Below are 23203 nucleotides of genomic sequence, written 5' to 3' on the forward strand. Positions count from 1 at the left end.
ACCAGCGTGTGGTTTAAAGATTATTATTATTATTATTATTATTATTATTATTAATTACTATTTTGCCTGCCATGGTGCTGGAACTCAGGGCCTGGGCACTGTCCTTGGACACCTTTTGCTCAAGGCTAGAGCTCTACCACTTGAGACAACACCACTTCCAGCCTTTTCTACATATGTGGCATCAAGGAATTGAACCCAGGGCTTTGTGCATGCTGGGTGAGTACTCTACAACTAGGTTATGAGCCAGCCCCTAAAAATTATTTTTAAAAGTTCATTTTGTATCTTCAGAAGGGTTGGGAGGAAGGTCCAGAACTTGAGGGTGATAAAGTGCAGCAATGGCGCTTACTGGACATTGATGAATGTGCACTATACACCTTGTGGGTGGAGACAGAGATTGAGGGGACAGAAGACATTGTATGAAAGGAAATATGCTCATTACGTGGCTCATGTAATTGTAATCCCTCTGTGTATCACCTCTATAATAACAGTAAAATACATTAATACAAAATTAAAAGTTCATTTTATTAAGGCATAATTAACATTTAATAGTGCTCACCAACTTTCCATGGACAATATACATATTTAGTGACATAGCGCTCCCAGTAGAATGAAGACATGGACCTTCTCCTTTACCTTTCATCCTCTGTCCTCTCTCCCACTTCTTTGGTTCACAGTGAAGGACCTGTGTACTTTCTACCATTATACGTTTTACCTTTTACATACAAAGTTACAATTGTGTATCACTAGACAATCTTAACGTGCAAATGTCATAAATAGTACTCACATGAACTAAAATTACTGTGACATTTTTAGGAGATATTATCTTACAGGCCCACTGTTTTATATGGCACCCAGGGTTGACTGAAATGCCATCAACTTTTTCTGTGTGTCTATATGTGTTTTGGTTTTACTGTTGCATTTAGTTATCTTATTTCCCAGCCTCCTCTCCATTGGGATAGTTCCTCCATCCTTCCATGTCTTTTATGACCTCACAACATTAAAAAAGTACTTATTGAGACAGGCATGGTGGCTTATGTCTTAATCTCAGCTAGTTAAGAGGCTGAGGCAGGAGGATTATTAGTCTGAGACCTGACTAGCAAACTTAATGAGACATTTTCTCAAAACAAAATAAACACTTGTTGAGTTATCTTATAGAATATGCTTCAGTTTTTCCTGATGATTATAGCTTAATTGTTATTTAGGGGAAGAATACTACAGAGGTGATTAGGCCCTTCTCATCATCTCAGGAGCTAAATGACATCATTTGTTTTATTACTAGCAAATTTACCCTTGATCATTTGGTTACGGTAATGTCTGCTAGGATTCTCTGCTGAAAAGTTGCTATTATTTCTTTCTTGTACTGTTACAAGTCAGTTGTTGCTTCTTATATTCTGATGTGTATCCATGTGCAATGAGACACAATGCTTAGCAATTCTGTTGGTCTTAATTATACAAGTAGCAGCTACCACTTTGCCTGTTTAGTGATGAACACACTAAATCAGTGTGGCACCATTTTGAAGTTGGCACTTTACTCATACTCAATCTATAGCCAGGAAGTCTAAGGCTCAGATCTTAGCCTTATATCAGGATGAGTTAGTATACACCATATGGTTGTTGTCAAAGCTTTGAAGGGGTATTTTTCTTTGCCAAAGGGGATACATGTGCCTGGCATTTGATGATCCTTTTCTGTTCTTCAAGGAATATGAATATATATGTGTGTGTGTGTGTGTGTGTGTGTGTGTGTGTGTGTGTGTGTGTGTGTATGTGTGTGGAGTATTTCTTGTGTTTCTAAAGCTTTTAGTAAGATGACATATGCAGTGACATTATATTAAACTCTTGGAGAAATCAGACATACTTCTGAGAACACTAAGGAGCTATTTTTGGACTTCTTTTAGAAATATGACTGAAGGTTAGGTCAGAACATTCAGAACGGAAAACTGCTGTTGGAGAAAGAGTATTTATTTAAAATATGACAGTGAGCCTTTTCCTCCCCAGGTTTTACCAGCCACTCATACCCGGGATATCTGTGTTTATCTGAGTGTGGCACAATCCCACATGTCCACGTTTGTGGGCCACACTTGTGACTTTCCTATCTCACAGTCGCCTGCCTCTCAGAATAGCCTGAGTCAGGGGAGAAGAACTGTGGCTGAACTGATGACTCAGTATCGGCTGAGTCCCTGTTTGAGGAGCCTCGGGGCCGCTGGAGGTCAGGCAGTGTGGGTGGACATTTGTATATCTTCTTGGTGACTCACCAAGCAGCCTTCCTTTCAGAGGGCAAAATAGCTGTGCGTGGCTGCAAAGCTGGATTCATCCCTTCCCTCCTGTGGAGTCCTACTGGGTGGATTGGGTATCCCCCCAATCCTTGAACTCATAGCTAGGTGTCTTGCTTTATATGATCTGTCATGCTGTGTGGGCATCAATGCAGGGGTTTTTCTTTTCTTTTCCTTTCCCTTTCTTTCTTTCTTTCTTTCTTTCTTTCTTTCTTTCTTTCTCTCTCTCTCTCTTTCTTTCTTTCTTTCTTTCTCCCTCTCTCTCTTTCTTTCTTTCTCTCTTTCTTTCTTTTTTCCTCTTTTTCTTTCTTTCGTTGTCTTCCTCCTTCCTCCCTTCCCTTTCCTTCCCTTCCCTTCCTTTCCTCCCTCCCTTCCTTCTTTTCCTTCCTTCCCTTCTCCTTCCTCCCTCCCTCCTTCTCTCCTTCCTTTCCTTCCTTCTTTCCGTGCTGGTACTGGGGTTTGAAGTTAGACCCTGGGTGCTGTCCCTTAGCTTTTTTTACTCAAGGCTAGTTCCCTATCACCTGAATCACAGTTCCACTTCTGGATTTTTTGGGCAGTTAAGTGGAGATCAGAGTCTCACAGACTTTTCTGACTGGGCTGGCTTTGAACTACAACCCCCAGATTTTAGCCTCCTGCGCAGTGAAGATTACAGGCATGACACTGGCACTTGCATATCTCTATTTTATAAAAGTAAGATGATAACTATATTTCTTTAAAAAAATTTTTTTGTGCCAGTCTTGGGCTTGGGCTCAGGGCCTGAGCACTGTCCTTGAGCTTTCTCAAGGCTAGAGCTCTACCACTTGAGCCTCAGCACCACTTCCGGCTTTTTTCTATGTATGTGGTACTGAAGAATTGAACCTGGATCCTGGTGCATGGTAGGCAAGCACTCTACCACTAGGCCAAACTCCTGGCCCAGATAACTGTATTTCTTTTCCCTATGACAACAGAGCGAATGAGGTTTTAATGTCACTTGCCACTCATGGACAACACTGGGGAGTCGGCTGCAGTCAGTGCCATGCTATATGACGGTAGTGGAGGTGGTGACTTTTTCCTGCTGTTCACAGGCAGCATTCAGGACAGGGCCCTCTTCTAGTTGTAGAAGTTAGGGAACCTAAATGTCTCTCCTTCTTCCCCACTATCTAATTAACCTTCTGTTTTGCAGATGAGTTTATGACATTCAGTTAGCACCATTTTTAAATGTAAAGTTTATTTTTAAGTGTCTGCTGTAAGCTGGCCGTATGTGCTAGATTCATAGCTTACATATTTCCCCAGAGAAGCAAACATATATGCAACCTATAGGGTTTATCTCCTTTTCTACATAACTGAAGAAGCTCACAGGGTAGGAAGCTATCTGGGGAGTGATAATAGAGGTCAGAGGGGTTGAAGGTATGGCTCAGTTAGTAGAACAATAGCCAAGGAATGAAAGCAGCCACAGGTACTGGGTTTGAGTTTCAGTTTTGGACCTAAAAAAAAAAAACACAAAGAAAAGATAATAGAGATCAGGTTTACAGGTGTCTGCTTCCAGACTGTGAAGGCAGACCAAGGATAACTTTTTTTTCCTCATACATGGTATTCCGCAGAGCCATTATAGAGGAACATAAAGTATGAGAAAATGTAAAAACTATGAGTCACCCATTTCTACCACCAGAAATAGCACTTTTGTTTTCCCTCTTTCTCCTTCCCTCCTTCTCTCTCTCAGCTTCCATTTTACCTCTCTTCTTTCTCATTGTATAACCATATTTGTAACTCTACACTGTGTCACATTGTTATAGCAAGGATTTTTAAAAATATCATTTAGAGAAAAGAAAGGCTTTTTTTAACATCATAGGGAAAATTCAGTAGCGTTCATTTGTATGTCTTTAATATTTTAGTGAGGATTAACCTTTTTTTTTTCTTTTTTTGCCAGTCCTGAGCTTGAGCTCAGGGCCTGAGCACTGTCCTTGGACTTTTCTCAAGGCTAGAGCTCTACCACTTGAGCCTCAGCACCACTTCTGGATGTTTTCTATGTATGTGGTACCAAGGAATCGAACCCGGGTCTTCATGCATGCTAGGCAAGCACTCTACCACTAGGCCAAACTCCTGGCCCCGGATCAACCTTTTTTAAAAATATTTATTATCTTTTCCTATCCAATCATAGTATCTTTGACTTTGTGTTTTGAATAAAATTGGCAACGTGATGACTAAAGTAGGCCTCTGATTTCAGATGTCCTGAATGATGCCATATTTGATGAAGACCACGATGAGATGGTGATTGTGAAGGACATTGATATGTTTTCCATGTGTGAGCATCATCTGGTTCCATTTGTTGGAAGGGTAAGATGTTCCTTGTTGTTTCCTAACCATTTAAAAAGGCATCAGTGAAAGCTTTTAAGTTAGTATATGTCAGCTACACATTTTAGCATTATATTAAATAATATTTACTTTGTCAGCCCGACTAATCTGATAACTAGATGTTAAGAAGCTGTAACAAAAATAAAACAACAGGTGGCCCCCAGGGCACTTTTTCCCTGTTAAATGCCATGCTAACAGATAAAGAGACTGTGAGATTGAAGTAGCATCTTTGAGGATGAGATTCTGAAATGTCATGGTTTTTAGTCCTCGGTCCTTTCTGACCTGCAGGAGGGATAGAGAGAACACATCCCGATGAGCTGAGAAAGGCCGACTGATCCCCCCTCCCCCCACCCAGCCCTCCCTCGCTGGAGGACAATCAGACCATCAGGGAGACCCGTTAAGGCAGGAACTCATTTATTGAGGAAGTCCATTCAGCTAACATAGGGTGCAGGAGCCTATCAGCACAAAGGTGGGCAGGGCGGGGGAAGTCCACGTGTTTACTCTCACCATGGTCTCAGCAGAGAGTGATAAAGCAATAACACATTGGTACCCAGTGGTAATGAAGTCTCAGCAGAAAGTGATTCACAATACCAACGATATAGCTCAAGGTTAGGCATGGCGTTCATACATGACAGCTCATTTCTTTGTGTGGTTATCTTACTCAGTGATACAGATTCATGAGCCAGCCTGACACTACACTCGGCTCCCAACACTGAAAAACTTTGCCCTTTATTTTGAGTGAAAAAAGGACAATCCAAGTCATATGTATGACATGAGCCGTAGTGATTACAGAATTTCTTGGGTCAGAGGTTATGGTATTACTAGATTGAATTTGAATCCATTGCTTTCTTTCCTTTTCTTTTTTTCTTTTTTTGCCAGGGCTTGACCTCAGGGCACGGGTAGTGTCCTTGGGCTTTCTCAAGGCTACCATTCTACCACTTGAGCCACAACACAGCTTCCAACTTTTTCTGTGTATCTGGTACTGAGGAATTGAACCCAGGGCTTTGTGCATGATAGGCAAGCACTCTACCACTAGGCTACACTCCCAGCCCTCCATTGCTTTCTATATTAGGAAAAATGAATTGAATGCAAGCTAGACAATACATTATTTACTTTGTTGTAGTGAAATGTACCTTTGAAAACGTGTGGGTTTAGGACAAAGAGTTGTTCTATTCTTCTCCACCATTATATAAATTTTATTTTGTCTATTTATTAATAGATTTCAACCAGAAGACTTGCAGAAAATAGTATTGTGAGTATATACTCACATATACTCATTAGCTTAATTGAATAAATATTCATATTTGCTTCTATTTTTTCACTTAAAAAGTGGAAGTCAAACAGGAAAAACCTCAAGCACACGAAGGCGTGTTTATTTTCACAGTTCTATGTTGTTGCATTACACAGTGTGTCACTATTTACCTGTTCTACTCCTGGTGGTCATTGATGCTGTCCTGTTTTGGGTATTACAAACATCACTGGTGTTAGTTGTCTTGTGGTACACATGTGCATGCATTGCTGTGAAGAACGTCTCTAAGCATGGGATTAAAGATGGCTGGGCACTGGTGGCTCATGCCTGTAATCCTACCTCAAATGAGGCCAAGATCTGAGGATTGAGGTGTGAAGATAGGAGGACAGGAAAGTCTGTATTTCCAATTAACCACTAGAAAACTGGATGTAGAGGTGTGATTCAAAGTGGTAAAGTGCTACCCTTGAGCAAAAGAGCCCAGGGACAGTGGCTAGGCCCTGAGTTCAAGCCCTATGACTGAAAAAAAAAAGAAAGAAAGAAAGAAGAAAAAGAAGGAAGAATAAAGAAATCCTAAGGCTTGCCATATTCACCTATTTATACTCGCAGCCATGTACAGAGGTCTGTCTCTTTCAACTCCTTCTGATACATTTCCAATCTAAACTTTAATATTCCGCTGTAAATGTAGTCGTATCTCTTTTTAAAGAAAACTTTTATCATGGAAAAGTTGGAACATACGTAACAATAAACTGGCTAATATAATAACTTCCCATATTCATGTCAGCCAGGTTAAAGAGTTATCATTAGTACAGGTCCAGGCATATTATATCTCTTTCCCTATTGTATGAGGCTGAAGTACATCCAGACATTATATTACTTTGTCCATCATTTCTCTTTACTTAAAAGATAGATTCTTTTCAAGAAAATTCAATTTGAGGGCCGGGAGTTTGGGCTAGTGGTTAAAGTGCTTGCCTAGCATGCATGAAGACCCGGGTTCGATTCCTCGGTACCACATACATAGAAAAAAGCCAGAAGTGGTGTTGAGGCTCAAGTGGTAGAGCTCTAGCCTTGAGAAAGTCCAAGGGCAGTGCTCAGGCCCTGAGCTCAAGCCCAGGACTGGCAAAAAAAAAAAAAAAAAAAAAAAGAAAATTCAATTTGAAAATAAATTAGTTAAAAGCCATTTAACACATTATTATAAAGTATTATATTTCAGACAAGACTATTTTTAATCATTAATTATTGACATCCCTGAAATATTAACTGATCAATGATAACCATTAATATTAATAGCATCATCAGTTAATTGGTAATCAAAACAAGTGAATTAATACTGGCTAAAATATTTTTATCTACAGTAGCATGACCATAAAGAAAATTAATCGCAAGTCCTAAGTAGCTTCTAATGACATCTGTTTTGATTTCTCCAGTTACTGCAAACATTTTCCATGACTTTCTAAAGAAGCTAGTTACGAGTCACTTTGTGTTTCCATTGGCATTGTGTGATGTCTCTTGAATCACTGTTCTCTTCTAAAATAGCCTCTCCTCTCCCTCTGGAAGAGACTGGCCTGTTACTCTAAGGAGTGTCCAACCTTCTGGAGTTTTTCATTCAATCTCTAGCCTTCCTAAAAAGTAGATTGGATTTAAACCTTCACTATTTTAAGAATGAAGATGACAGAAATAGCACACAGGGTACTGAGGACTTAATAGTATATCATAGAAGAGACATCCCAGTGAATGATGAAGGAACTCTTGAGCTCATCTCTGCCTTTTATTTATTGTAGGTGAAAAAAATTACTCTTTTTCCAAAAGGATACGGAGTATTAGTACCCTGGCCTGGCATGGGCTGGATGCAAAACATTTGATCCTGTACTTAGCCTCTGACCATTTCATCCTGTTTATGTACTGTGATTATGTACTCTGCATTCATGTTCTTACTACCTTTGTCTTTTTTTTTTTTTTGTCAGTGGTGGGGCTTGAACTCTGGGCCTGGGCACTGTCCCTGAGCTCTTCAACTCAAGGCTACTGCCTTACTCCTGCAGCCACAGTGCCACTTCTGGTTTTCTAGAGGTTAATTGGAGATAAGAGTCTCAGGGTCTTTAGTGCCCAGTCTGGCTTTGAACCTTGATCCTCAGATCTCAGCCTCCTGAGTAGCTAGGATTACAGGCTGAGCCACCGTGCCCAGTGGCTTTTGGATATATTATCTAGTGGTGACTTTCTAAAATGGATATTTAAATGTCCTATATAAAGACCAGAAATACTATAAACATGTTCTTTTTCTTTTTCTTTTGCCAGTCGTCCTAGGCTTGAGCTCAGGGCCTGAGCACTGTCATTGGGCTTTTTTCAAGGTGAGTGCTCTACCACTTGAGCCACAACACCACTTCCGGCTTTTTCTGTGCATGTGGTACTGAGCACTCTAGCACTAGGCCAAACTCCCAGCCCAACATCTTCTATTTCTGCTTAAAGAAGTATGACAATTTCATGTTTACAGAAGAGTTACTTGTCTTTGTAACACCCAGTGTTCAGGTTCTATTTTATTTTCTTCTTCTGCCTTCCAGGAATGTAATGAGGTAGAATACTCAAACATAGGAGTAATGAAAAACAAAGCATTCTGTGGGTGGGGACAGGAGGGACAAACTAGGGGATAGCAAGGGAAGGGGAGACATGGTTCAAAAAGAATTGTACTCATTATTTGATTCAAGTAACTAATAGCTCTGTATAGCCACTCTACAATGACAATAAATGAAAAATTCACTAAATTCAGTATTATTATCAGTAAAGATTAGCTAAATAAATGAAAACGGTTTCATGTTGGCAATGGTGATGCAGATGCATCTGCAAGTTTACATCTGGTTAACTGATTGCCTATAAATGAGTCTTTACTGGCCTCTTCTAGAGAGCTTATGTTTTCTTACTCTTCATACTTGGCTTAAAAGAGAGGTGACATTTCCATATTACTCCAGAATGCCTTTGAGATCTGTAGAAATGGATTTTCTTTACTGTAGGTGGATTGTGTAAAAACTTGGCTCTTAGGTTGCATATTCTGACAGGCACAGTGATAGCTTGTGTTCACTGTCTTCCATTGTGATGATGGAGCTCTCTGGTGTGGGGGGCCCTGTAGAATGTATTTATGTGGAAGAATAGCTTAGTCTTCTTGTATTTCCTTATTTTGTCATGCAAGATGTGCTGTGCCTTCACTGAGCTTATGGTTTCTATCTCTTCTTTGAAGGTCCATATCGGTTATCTTCCCAACAAGCAAGTCCTTGGTCTCAGCAAACTTGCCAGGTAAGTATAACTGTGTGGTGTGTAAAGAAACAGCTGTATACAATTGCCCTCTGTACAAAGAGTTGCCTTACCAAGATATCACTCTCCCTACAAGTATGGTGGTAACTGAAAGTCATATTGCAGATGAATATGCAGATTATAGGTTACAAAGGCAATCAGACTTAGAAGGCCTCACATACAAACGCTTCTCTCTTCCCATTTGCCACTGCTCTGTCCCCTTGCTCTCCCCTCTCATTCTGGATGGCTCAGCTTGTAGAGCCTTCCTAGACTAGAGAAGACACAAGTGCTACCTCTAATTAAGGCAGTGGTAGGGGGTGGATTTAGATGACGGAATAGCTGGGAGATAAAACACTAAATGCAATACACAGTTTTCAGAAGTTGGAAAGGCATCTGTGTTTATGGAGAACACTTTCAAATGCACTACTGGAAATCCTTTAGTATTTGCGGAGTATGTCACAACGATAAAAACAAGACCAGAAGACTAGAATCGACCTCACACACAGAGCAGGGCTGAGTCTTAGGAAGACATGGCCCTTGTATCCTTGGTGAACATACACCACCTGAGTACTTCTGCACATCTTTTCTATTCAAGGCTTCTCTCCACAGTGTGTCCTTAACATGTCTGTGAACTGAACTGAGATTAGAAGCTTTCCTCATGCACTGAGAGTTGTATTCTCACTAGTTCTAGAAAGGATGCCTACTCCTGCTCTGTATGTGTGGGGATTCTCTGCAGTGTGAATCCTTTCATCTCTATTGAGGGAATCTGAAACAACAGAAAAGCCTTGAAAACTTCAGCTTTTGGCCCAGTAATGTTGCCTTTTTCATATTTATGGGTTTTGTTGTGGTTGTTGTTTGTTTTTTTGTATGTCAGTTCTAGAGTTGAACTTAGGGCCTGGATGGGATCCCTGAGCCTTTTTGCTCAAAGCTACCGTTTGAACGGTAAGTCCAGCTTCCGTCTGTTTGTTGGGTGGCTGGAACTAAGCATCTCACAGACTTCCCTGCGTGGGCTGGATTTGAAGCTTGATCCCAGGTCTCAGCCTTAAGCAGCGAGAGTTGCAGCTCTCCACGTGTGTACTACTGGTACCCAGCCATAACTACATATTTTAAGTTATGGTGTATGCATCTGTTGGAACCATGAGCCAGTGGCTTATTCCTGTAATCCCAGTTTCTTAGGAGGCTGAGACCTGAAGATCGTGAAAGTCCTTGAGACTCATCTGTAATTAATTATGCAGAAAAAACCAGAAGTACTGCAGTGGCTCAAACAATAGAACTAGCCTTGAGCACAAATAGCAGTCAGGCTCTGAGTTCAAGTTTAAGGACTGGTGTGCACACACATAAAGCATAGTAAAAAATTGAGAAAAATTGAGCAAACATATTTGTGTAGCATTATGATCTACTCTGTGTGTGTGTGTGTGTGTGTGTGTGTGAGTGAGTCATACCTGGAGTCTGTCTGAGTTCCTACTCTGAAGGCCGATGCTGTCTGTATACAGACTGAGGCCTGGTCCAGTCCAGGCTGACCAAGGGCCACATTCATTTTATATTTCCCTCCTCTGTATGCCCAGAGCCACTGCTGGCCTTGACAAACTTTATGGCCTATAGGTAGGCTCCTGCTTTCTCTAGAGACTCCCCAGTTTGTATGCCCCATGCAGGTTGACATGGTCTATAGTGAAAGGCAGGGCGTGAGGGAGCCCAGAGAGCCTCCTGCTGGCTGCCATGCTTTCTGGTTTCACCAAGCCATTGTGTGGCAGGGAGGCGGCTGGAGAATCTAGTGATCCCCCAGACCTGGGCAAGAGCTCTCGGTTGTGCCTGGCAGCAAGCCACAGGCTGCAGGGAGGCAGCACCAGAGGCCAAGCGACCTCCTGTAGCTCAGGCCAGGAGCCAGTGCCGTCAGTCCCTGCAGGTGACCGGGCTTGGTCCAGGGATGGAGCCACTGGCTGCCATACGTTCGTAGCTTGAGGTCCCGGTCACCGAAATTTATCAAGTCTGTGTCCGACGTGCCCTCTCCCTGGCTGCCTCTCTGGCTGTCTTCCGTTTAGACACTGATGGAGTGTTTCTAGGCTCCTTACCTTATGATTGTTCTTTATTGCCAGATCCCCAAAGTAGCTCAATCTCAAAACAGTAGGCCTCCTTTCAAGATGGCAACTGGTGACAGCACTCCTTCAAGATGTGGAGGGGTATGGAATAAATTTCTTCTTCAGAATTGGCCTTGGCCTGTCATGTAGGAGCTGTTAAGAGTCACTGTCACACCGCTGGAATTTTTCGTTTGTTTTTTAGTTGGCAGTGGGGTTTGAACTAGGACCTATCACTTGATTGGCAGACTACTGCCGAGGAATGCCTCCAACCCTTTCTTGCACTAGTTATTTTGAGATAGGGTCTTGTTTTTTGTTTTTTGTTTTAATTTTTGCTTGAGCCCATGATTGGACCAGAATTTGCCTATTTTATGTGTCCTAGCATAGCTTGCATGACAACTATGAGCCACAATGCCCTGATTTTCTGTTGAGATAGAGTCTTAGGAGTTTTCTTCCCCCAGGTTGGTCTGGTTAGTCTGCAACTATGACCCTCCTCATGTCATCCTCCTTCGAAGCTGGGATGGTGGCATGCGTCATTGTGCCTGGGTGTAGGCTCATGAATGGCCTCAAATTGTGTTGCTTCTTATCTTAGTTAGAATTACAAGCATGGGCCATTAGCACCTGACCTTGAATGGAGATAAGATTTGCAAGAACTGTGAGTGTATTACTGCCAGTGTGTTGTGACGTGACTTACTTGTGGGTTTCCTCAAACTGTGAGGTTGGAGTTACTTTTCTCAGTGTTACCTTTCTGTTCCTTAATGCTTTTCAGCTGTCCTGCCAACTTTTTTTGCAATTCCTGGTGTGTTCCCCTCTCTCTTTCTTCAGAATGTAGTGTCTCCTTTGTTACTCCAACTCTTCTTATTTGTGGTTGCAAATTAGAAAGTTTCTAGTCTTCCATCTTTTTTTTCTTTTCTTTTTTTTTTTGGTGAATCATGGGGCTTGAACTTGGCTTGGGTGTTGTCCCTGAGCTCTTCAGCTCAAGGCTAGCACCCTACCCCTGGGCCTGGGCCTTGTCCCTGAGCTCTTCAGCTCAAAGCTACCACCCTACCCTTGAGCCAAGCCCCATTTCCATTTCAAGTGGTTAATTGGAGATAAGAGTCTCAGGTCCTTTTGTACCTGGGCTGGCTTTGAACCTTGATCCTGAGATCTCAGTCTCCTGAGTAGCTAGGATTACAGGTGTGAGCCACCCTACTTGGCGCTAGTCTTCCATCTTACTCTGGAGCTGCTGGTGTCTGCTCTGGGCCTTGTTCTTAGGTGGACCTCCCTCTCTAGAAGTTGTACTGTGTTGGCCGTGACAGGTACTTCATGGCACATGGACTCTAGAAAGATCCAGGGAGATTGCAGAATAAACAATAGCTTAAGCATAGAAGGGAGCTATCTTGGTATTTCTTTTCGCAATGAAAAGATCTCAGATAATTATACTTTCGTGAAACCTTACAAAGGAGTTGACTATTAGCACCAAAATTTGTCCTTACACTAATAGAATTAAGGCTTGAGTATAAATGGAATGTCAGACATTATCCAAGTACTTATACCTTTTAAGAAGTAACAATATTTAGAGGATAGAGAAGAATAAGAAAGCTGTATATTTTAGCAAAATTTCACTGCTTTCTTTAATCCTGTATATGAAGTTTGTTATATGCTTGCTTTTAAACGAATGACCTTTCAGTTACAGCAAAGTCAAATATCAAACAGTAAAACCTTAAGTAGCAAGAAAATGCCAAAAGTGAGTTGATCTGTTTCAACTCAAGGAGAATTCCAGAGTAAACTCAGTTTCAATGGAAATTCCTTTTGTCACTGCAAAGCTATCAAACACATGTATGTTTTCTTGCCTTAAAATAGTTGGGACAAAGTTATTACTATTAATTATTATTATTCATTATATCATTATTTGACAATACTTGTCGTGGTACTTAAGACCTCGTGCTCAGTAGGCAGGCACTGTACGGCCTCACCCCCATTCCCAGTGGAACCAACCTTGAATTCAGAGTTGTATTCTGGGGTGCCAGTGGCTCAGCTGAGCACTGAACGCCAGCTGTGGAAGCATTCTTGGTAGGCCAGTTACTGTGGTGGCTAGAGAAAGCACAGTAGCACCTTTGAGGATACACACTAAGCGGTAGCAGATACCACAGAAGTTCCCACTATTAGGTGCAAGGCCCTCTTTTCATCCCTTAGCATGAGAATACAAAAATAAAAAGTTGGCTTTTGTGCTCCATTGTGGAACAGCCATGCTGTCAATGGCCTGACAGAGGTGAAGGGATAAGTAGAGCTGTAAAAAATATATATAGTTCACATCTATGCACAGGCGATTAAGAGAACAAAAGAAAGGCTATTGCATTGGGTGAGGACCAGATTCACTGATGGGTATAACAGATTTAGGTAAAGGTACCTAGGAGATGGTTTAAAAAAATAGATTGTATTGCGAAGGACACATTTTTTTTTCTTTTTAATTTTTAAATTATTTTTAGGTAGATGTACAAAGGAGTTGTCATTTGACAGAACAGTTCATAAATACAATACATCTTGATCAGTGTCCCTCTTTTCAACATTTTCACCCGTCTCTCAGCTATCTACCCCTTCCCTCACTCTTCTTAATTAAAATTTTTTCTTCCCATCACCAGTCTTCTTGGAGATTAGATGTTGGATTCTTGGCTGAGTTCTCCCTTCCCCTCCTTATCCTCATCCTTGTCTTTGTCTTCCCCCCCTGTCCCTCATCCTCCTCCTTCTGCTGGTCCTGAGTTCAAGCTCAGGCCTGAGTGCTGTCCCTGAGATTTTTAAAGGACACATTTTTTTTTTCCAAAAAATTTCATGATTTTGATATTGTCAAAATATACATTAGGAAGTGGTGCAGTGGCTCAAAGTGATAGGGCATTGGACTTGAGCTGAAGAGTTCAAGGACAGCACCCAGACCCAGAGTTCAAGGCCCATGACCAACAAAGAAGAAAAAAATACATTAACCGTATATGTCATACTACTCTGTATATAAAGTATAAGGTATTCTTGGATAATATGTAGCACTTCTTTAAGACTGGTCTTCACCATACTTTTAAATCTTGGCAAACAGGTAAGTGAAATTGTTAGCTATTGTTTTTATTTAAATTTCTTTGATTTCCTTTTATCCTGTTCTGGGATTAAACCTTATACATGCAAGGGAATCACTTACTCTGAGCTATTCTTCCAGCCAAACCTGAATTTCTGTAATAGACTGAAGGTCAAGTTGTTAAAATTGTTCTTAATTTTCTGTTGGGTTTTTTGATTATTTTATTATTATTATTATTATTACTTTTGCCAGTCCTGGGCTTAAGCTCAGCACCTGAGCATTGTCCTTGGGCTTTCTCAACGCTAGAACTCTACCACTTGAGCCACAGCACCACTTCTGGCTTTTTTTTATGTATGTGGTACCGAGGAATCGAACCTGGGTCTTTGGGCATGCTAGGCAAGCACTCTACCACTAGGCAAAACTACTGATCCTATTTTTTTAAATTGACATATGTTTTTATAGAGCTGGAGAGACAGAAAGTACCACCAGAGGCTGCCCTCTCTCCTCTGCCTTCCATGGGTTGGTTCCCCTCTGGAGATACATTTTGATTTTGATGTCATTTTTTGAATTATAATTATTATACATATTATGTAAATTAATGGGCTACACTGTGACATTGCTTATATGCTTACATCTTGCATTGATTGCAACTCTTCAACCCTTTACTCTCTCTATCCTTTCTAGGCCCCTAATAGTTGTTCTTTTACATCACAGTCTTTTTTTGTTTTTGGCTGATTCTAGGGCTTGGGGCTTGAACTCCAAGTCTGGTCTCTGTTCCTGAGCCTCTCTATGTTCAGGGCTAGAGTGCTACCATTTGAGCCACAACACCACTTCTGATTTTTTCTAAGTAGTTTGCTGAAGATAAGACTCTCACAGACTTTCCCGGGCTTGCTTTGATCCCCGATTCTCAGATCTCTGCTCCTGAGTAGCTAGGATTACAATCATGAGCCACTGATGCCCAGCCATTCCAGTCTTTGTTATTATCTTAAAGTAGCTGCACAGAAGAGTTGTCATTTAGCAGTGCAGTTTATGAATACAGTGCACCTTGACTTGGGTCACCCTTTCGACATTCTCACCCAGCCTGCCACCCCTTCCCTTTCTTAACCTTAGTTTTTAGGTTATATATTGAAATTTTTGCTAACATTCCAGTCTTTTGTTTTTAGTTTCCACATATAAGACAATGTATAATTCTTATCTGGCTTCTTTTATTTAACATATTGTTTTCCAATTCCATCCATTTTCCTGAAAATGACAAGCTTTCATTTTTTAATGGCTGAATAATATTTCCTTGTGTATATATGATGGCAATGCCTCATCTTAGGGTTCAGGCTCCAGTCCCAGGCCCCAGCACAAGATCAAACAAACAAGCAAACAACTACACAAACAAAAACTGAAAGTTTGACAAAGGAATAAGAAACTTCCAGGGTTAGCTAGGCAGATTGGAAATGGGAGCAAATATAGCTTCTAGAAATAAAAGGTATGATGACTGAATCCCAAGCCTTGTATGCTCACTAAGTAGCAGATTAGCTGCAGATGAAAACACAGTGAACTGGAGGAAAGGTCAAAGGAAACTGTACAAAATGCAACATGGAGACAAGCATAAAATATGAATGAGAATTTAAAAGACCGAGAGGGTCCGCTGTACCCTTAATTAGAATTCTGAGAGCTATGAGAGGTAATGGAGCAGATACAGTATTAGAGAACATAATGCCTAGAAAAGCCTCCAAAATATAGGCAAAATATCAGTCTGCAGATTCCAGAAGCCTCATAAATCCCAAATAAGCAGAGTAAACTGCAAAGTACACAGACTTAAATGTCATAAAAGCAGCCATGGAGAAAAAATATTGATTACCTACGTGTTAACAGTGGCTAGACTTAAAATTAGGTTGCCAACAGCAATATTGAAAGACAGATAACTATCAGTGTTAAACTAGAATTCTATTCCCAATATATACCTCTCAACAAATTATCTTTCAAGAATGAGAGCAATGGACAAGAAAGAAAGTGAGCCCTCATCTCAGCAAGCAAGCCAGGAATACGGTAATTCCACCTGTGTAGTAAGCTATACATAGGAAAAGAGAATTTGGGGACTGTTGGGCAAAAGCAAGATTTTCTCTGGAAAAAAATGCAAAAAGGGCTGGAAAGGGTGGCTCAAAACAGATTGGGCAAATAAGTATTTTAACTCAAAAGGCCATATAAATAATGAAAAATGATAAAATAATAATTCAACGATATATTTTATTCCAGTGATTGCTAATACTTTTGCTATTCAGCAACAATGGAATCAATCTTTCTCTCTCTCCCTTCACACCCCGCCCCTCCATTGCTTGGGGTCTTGAATGCAGGGTCTGGGTACTGTTTCTATACACAAGGATAGAGCTCTACTACTTTGAGCCACAGCTTCATTTCTGTTTTTCTGGTGTCAGTTGGAGATAAAAGGCTAAGGAAGTCAGATGTGGTGGCTCATGTCTGTAATCCTAGCTACTCAGGAGGCTGAAATCTGAGGATCAAGGTTTGAAGCCAGCCTGAGTATTACAGAACATGACTCTTATCTCGTAACCTCTAGTAAACACTCAAGGGGTAGGGCAGTAACCTTGAGCTGAAGAGCTCAGTGACAGTGCCCAGTCCCAGAGTTTAAGCCCCACGACCGATCGAAAAAACAAAAAGTCTTACAAGACTTTCCTTCCTCAGGCTGGTTTCAAACCATGATCCTCAGATCTCAGTCTTCTGAGTAACTAGGATTACAGGTGTGAGCCATTGGTGCCCCGCTGGACTATTTAATATAATATAATATAATGTCAATATCGCAAATTTATTTCATAAGAAAATTGATTCTGAATCCCTAACTTGTGCAAAATATAGTGGTAATAACAGAGATCTCGAAATTGATGAGGAATGTTGTATCTGTTTCAAGAGTTGTGTGATCTTTATAAAATGGCAAGCTCTAACCAGATAAATAAAGGAGGAACTTTTGAAAAGTGCACTTTAATACTGTTTTGTGGATTGTGGCTTCATTTAGGTTAGAAAACAATTACCAGTGCTTAGTTACTTCCCTCCATATTGTAGAAGAGGGACTGATTATGTTGTCAATGGTGGTGGTGGTTGGGGGGCTTGAATGTGGGGCCTGAGGGCTGTCCCTGAGTTCTTTTTGCTCAAGGATTTCACTCTACATTTTGTGCCACAGCTCACTTCTTGTTTTGAGTAACTAATTGGAGATAAAAGTCTCATGGGGACTTTTCTGCCCCGGCTGACTATGAGCTGCAGTCCTTAGATCTCAGCCTCCTGAGTAGCTAGGATTACAGGCGTGAGCCATTGCGGCCTGGCAAGGGACCGGTTTTTAAATCACTATTTATATTTATGAATTATTCGGTTCTCTGCTACATCTAATAAACATTTATATTGTAAATACAATTTAATGATAAATAGAAAATTTTTTTGTCAGTCCTGGGGCTTGAACTCAGAGCCTGAGTGCTGTCTTTGGGTTTTTCTCAAGGCTAGAGCTCTACCACTTGAGCCACAGCACCACTTCTATGTATTTGGTACCAAGGAAGGGAAACCTGGTGTTTGTGCATGCTAGGAAAGCACTATACCAACGACTCCTGGCCCAAAAGTGATTTATTCTTTAGAAACAAATCAAGTCAGATACAAGAAATCCTAACTAAGCTCTTGAACCAGGTAACATGTTTACACATAGGCAAGTGCTCTACTATTAAACTGTGTCCCAAGGAATGATCTTAACATGAAAGCAGCTCTCTTATTACAAGTGGGCATACTTGTCCTGTTTTGTTTTCTTTGTTGTTGTTTTTCTTAATTTCTGGGGTAATGTATAGAGGGTTAGAGTTACATTTGCCAGGTAGTAGGTGCATTACTTCTCACACATTGATTGATACCCCTTCTCATGTTTTTGTCCCCATTTCCCTCCTCCTACTTGTCCTGTTAATAAAATATTAGAGAAATTCGTATTGTAGAATGGACCCACACATGGATGCTCGGTGCTATAATTGTTACCTAATTTACTGTGTGGATTCTACTTTAGAAAAACTGAACATCAGAAGGAAGTCCTTTTAAAATCAACCACATTTCCTCCTGCTATAACAAGTTAATCACCTGGAAAGACATCAAAAGGAACACGTACACAAGCCTGACCCAGTAAGAATTGGACATAGCTCCTATCTAGAAACTTGAAAGCCACCTTGTCTTAGAATCTGTTCAAAATAAAATACAGTTATCTCTGTCTGATGCTATTTACCTACTGCAGACATGAAGAATCAGAATGGTTCCTGTCCCTAGAGTTCCCTAGGTTGGAAAATGGATAGTGTACATGCTACTGAGTTGGTTGACTCTAATGGCTATAATGTAGTCGGTTCAGTCTGAGGGTTATACTAGAGAAAGAGCCATAAAATGTGTCATCAGGGAAGTGATTTCAAACTGAGTCCAAATTCACGACTGTCACGTCAGCGTTTAGAGCAAAGGTCCCTGGCATAAATTACCTTCTCAATGTGGGCCACCCACACCACTGTCTTTATATCTTATCACTAGAAGAAAAGAATTCATTCCCTGACCGGTTGTGTCATAAGATCAGGGGGTTTTTATTTAGGAAGGGCACTCCTAGCAAGCAAGCTCTTAATAAATGAATCTTGTGAGGAGAGGCCTGAGGAAAGCTAATCCATTCTAATTGGATTACCTTAATAGATTTACTTGGTATAATAGATGACTTGATATTAATTAACAAATAGTCTTTTCTTATTTTTAGTTTGAACTTTAAGCTGTGATAAAACAATATGATTAATTAGAACACTTGGGACTTAGCCTAAAATTGATGACTTGCAAGCTTTAAATTCTTTGCTCATTTCTGGTTGTGTTTTTGCTACATGTGGCAACCTGTGAGTGCTGTCCTTAGGGACACAGGGAAACACCGTTGTGCTGCGACTGACAGTCTCCTTAGACTGTGCATCTCTTTGGGGTTGTATCTTCCTCTCTCTCCTCACCAGCACCACCGCGGCTTGCATCCCTTTTGTCTTATGAGGACGCATTCCAATTTCACTTCAAACAATGCATGACTAATACGACAAATACTTTCTTTTCTAGGATTGTAGAAATCTACAGTAGAAGACTACAAGGTAAACCTTTGCAATCTTTATTTACAGTATTTTTCTTACCAAAAAGTATTTTGTAAACAAGTATAATAGAACTAGCTAGTTTTATGGTGGCAGTGCTTCAGTGAAGACCCTTGTATACCTTCCAAGATAAGTTGTTTAGGTTAACACAAGGAACTTCATTGTTCTTATGAAATCATTGCTTCTCAGTAATTTTTAAAAATCATCCCTTTCATTAAGCTTCTTGCAATCCCTTCCTTGTAGAAATTCTGGAGGGTCAGAAATGTCTGGGGGCTCTTGAGTAACTCTAGGGCCAGTCAGAGAATTGAGCAGGGGCTCCATGTGGCTCAGTAAGCAGACAACGCAGACTGACAGAGGGTAGTGTGTCTTGGTGCTTAAGCCTTATGGAGGTCTAGAGGTAAAAAAAGCTTTCAGCTGTTTGTATCAGACTCCTAAACTTCAATCTGTGTTGCATCTGCAGTGCAAGAGCGCCTTACAAAACAAATTGCAGTTGCCATCACAGAAGCCTTGCAGCCTGCTGGAGTTGGAGTGGTGGTAGAAGCAACGTAAGTTGAAATCCTCCTTTGCTAGTGCTGGCGCTGGCACAACCCTGACTTTAGCACTCCTCTTTTCTCTAGGACCATGCTGCCTCATGAGTTTTACTCATGTTTTTCATCTCTGAGCCTGAAAGAGACTTTTTTTTTCCTCTTGCATCCACTGTAATGCCGAAAGAGGAATCCAGGCATGAAGACAGGTTTTAGTGAGCACTGTTGGAGGGGTAAGAAGTCATAAGCTTAGCTGCAGAGATTTGTACATGTAGCACTTTATGCCTTCTCTTGCTTTTGTCATTAGTTTTTTTGTTAGTTCAAGCAGTTTTTCTAATTCTTTCTTTCCTCCTTTTCTCTCTCTCCTTGCTCTTCTTCCTTTCCTTTCTCCCTCCCTTTCGTCCTTCCTTCCTTTCTACTTGCTTCCTTGCTCTCTTTCATTTCCTTCTGCCGTCCCTCCCTCCCACTCTCTCCCCCTTCCTTCTTCCCTGATTCCTTCTTCTAGTTTTTTTAAATCTCTTATTTTCAAAAATAGAGAAAACTAAGAATTTATACAAAGAGCGACTGAAAACATTTCTTTTTAAAGAGAAAAAGAAATCTTTATTTTTTGTTGGGTGTGGAGCTCGAACTCTGGGCCTGGGCGTTGTCCCTGCGTTCTTCAGCTTGAGCCACAGAGCCACTTGTAGTTTTCTGGTGGTTAATTGGAGGTAAGAGTCTGGTGGACTTGAGGGCCCGGCTGGCTTTGGGTCACGAGTCTCAGATCTCGGCCTCCCGAGTGGTTAGGTGGATTATAGGCGTGAGCCACCGCGCCTGGCCGGCTTTTTAAGGTTTTGATTTTTGATGGACACGTAAACACGTAAACGTCATACACATGTATTGGGCATCCTGCGGTAGTCTGATTTATGTATGTTGTGCAGCGTCCACAGACATAATTTTTATGGGAGAAAATTCCAACTCCTTTCTTCTAGCTTATTGAAATATGCAGTATATCACCTTTCTCTAGATTCACCCTACCCTGCAATAGCATACCCAAACTTGTTCTCTCCCATTGTAACTCAGTGCCCATTGACCAAATTTCCCATCCCTCCATGTCTTACACTCCCCAGAACCACCACTGGAAACACCAATTTACTCTCAACTTACATGAGGTCAGTGGTTTTGGGGGATTCACATGTGTGAGATTATGGGTTGCTTATCTCATTCCTTGTAAAGACCCCCAGCTGCTGATTCTTCTTTGGGTTCCAATGAATTATGGGAGTTGCACGCACCACATGGGGGCAGCTCCCTTCCACTCTGTGTGTGGAGTCCCATGAACTCTGTTCTGGGTAGGATGTTTGGTATCACTGGGTTGTTGAGACCCACTGGTCCCTTTACCTGGATTAGGCCTGGAATAACCAGAATACTTGTTTCTCTGAGTGCCGAAGCTTGCACGATTTCCATCTTGAATTTGAAAGTGGATCAAGTGAGAAGTCTGAATTTCCTGTGATCTATAAGTTATATATTTGTATTAATCTACATTTTTTTCCTTCTTTGGTTGGATATATCAAGGCCTTACCTGCTCATAATTAGAAAAGCTGACTTTTTTTTTTGCCAGTCGTGGGGTTTGAACTCAGGGCCTGAGCACTGTCCTTGGACTTTTTCTTGGTATCTGGTACCAAGGAATCGAACCTGGGTCTTTGTGCATGCTAGGCAAGCACTCTACCACTAGGCCAAACTCCCATCCCAAGCTGAAAGACTTTTAAAGAGTTTCCTAAAAAGTTTCAGGTAACATTTGTCTGACGGGGTGTTTTAACCCACTTGGTTCTGTGAACTGACATTATGAATCTTTTGGCCTTGCTTCACCTTAGGAAATCCAAGCTTGTCTTGTCTTGTAGGCACATGTGTATGGTGATGCGAGGGGTGCAGAAGATGAACAGCAAAACTGTGACCAGCACGATGCTGGGTGTGTTCCGGGAAGACCCAAAGACTCGGGAGGAGTTTCTAACCCTGATCAGGACCTGAGCATCTCTAGGCAGCGGGGAGTGTGGATCCCGCTGCTGGCTGCTCTGTCTTTGTTGTCTACATTCCATTTTCAACTGCTGTCAATGTGAACTTTGTCACTGATTGTATTTTAAAAATTATTTATAGGTAGTCAAATAAATAAAAAATAATTAACAAAGGGATGAGCCCTCTGCTTTCCTCTTGCCACCTTTTAGTGGCATGTTAAACTGCCAATAGTACATTCTGGGCACAAATGGTTGTCATTCAGATAACCCTAAAGGTGCAGGCAAAGAGGAGAATCCTTGCTTTTGGTTGATAGGCCTGGGAACACTGGGTATGGGAACCATGGGCTACCACGAAGGGTCTTCGTCTTCCCACAGGAAGAGTACCATGCCAGAAGAGCTTAAGTAATGTTTGTGCAGGTGGTGTGTTGCTCCATGAATACAAAGTCCTACAAGCTCCACTTTCACCGTGTTGATGAACCCTCCAGAAGCATTTATTATTTTTATTAATTGTTCCTTTGTAATATTAGTCTTTGAGGGAAGGTGATGGGATATCCATGTGTGTGTGTGTGGTTTTTTTCAAACTTTATTGTAAGTTAAAAAGGCACATTCCTACCTTCTAGCCTTTAAGAACTTGATTAGAAAGAGTCCCTGAAGTTGTTTACGAGTTTATCCTCATGTCATTCTACAGGGATTGAGACCTTTAACTCTCTGTGCCTTGATGAGAATATCACATCATTCACTGTGTATTTTTTTTCTCTTCTTAAAGAAAGCCATTAGTTTATAAGGATTGGTATTGAATTGCAAGTAACCAGTTCTCATTGTTTCCCCTTTAGAAGTCCCTTGGGAATTTGCTCTGTGTGATCCATGTAGATGCCTTAAAACATGTTTTATTTTAATCCTATGAAATAGATTTTTTTTGTGGGTCATAGGGCTTGAACTCTGGGTCTGGGTGCTGTCCCTGAGCTCTTTAGCTCAAGGCTACTGTCCTACCCCTGGGCCTGGGTGTGTCCTTGAGCTCTTCAGCTCAAGGCTGCCACCCTACCTTGAGCCACAGTCCTACTTCCTATTTTCTAATGGTTAATTGGAGATAGGAGTCTCATGTTCTTTAGTGCCCTGGCTCGCTTTGAATGTGATCCTCAGGTCTTAGCCTCCTGAGTAGCTAGGATTACAGAGCCACCAGGCCCAGCCTTGAAATAGTTTTAAAAAAATCTTTGTTTCCAGAGGTTATTGTGAGTATCCACCCTTCCAGAGTCTGCACAACTCTAGCTTACATGGATCTGAAATGCTCAGAGTGAGCTGACAGTAGCTAGGATTGGAGCTGTGCAAACTCATCTGTGTC

General features: G+C 41.2%; 1 protein-coding gene across 1 annotated transcript in view; it reads left to right on the forward strand.

Moving 5' to 3' along the window:
* Gch1 (GTP cyclohydrolase 1) overlaps positions 1–22072 on the forward strand; it is a 35778-nt gene extending 13706 nt beyond the window's left edge. Inside the window, exons 2-6 of the mRNA XM_090345009.1 lie at positions 4474–4583; positions 9074–9129; positions 19327–19358; positions 19816–19900; positions 21754–22072. Of these exons, the coding sequence (XP_090201135.1) occupies positions 4474–4583; positions 9074–9129; positions 19327–19358; positions 19816–19900; positions 21754–21880 (410 nt within the window). The 3' untranslated portion in view covers positions 21881–22072. The remainder of the gene's footprint in view (positions 1–4473; positions 4584–9073; positions 9130–19326; positions 19359–19815; positions 19901–21753) is intronic.
* Positions 22073–23203: the final 1131 nt, after the last annotated feature.

Source organism: Megascapheus bottae, chromosome 14 (assembly GCF_031878675.1).
Source record: "Megascapheus bottae isolate mThoBot1 chromosome 14, mThoBot2.hap1, whole genome shotgun sequence".
In the NCBI taxonomy this organism is placed as follows: Eukaryota; Metazoa; Chordata; class Mammalia; order Rodentia; family Geomyidae; genus Megascapheus; species Megascapheus bottae.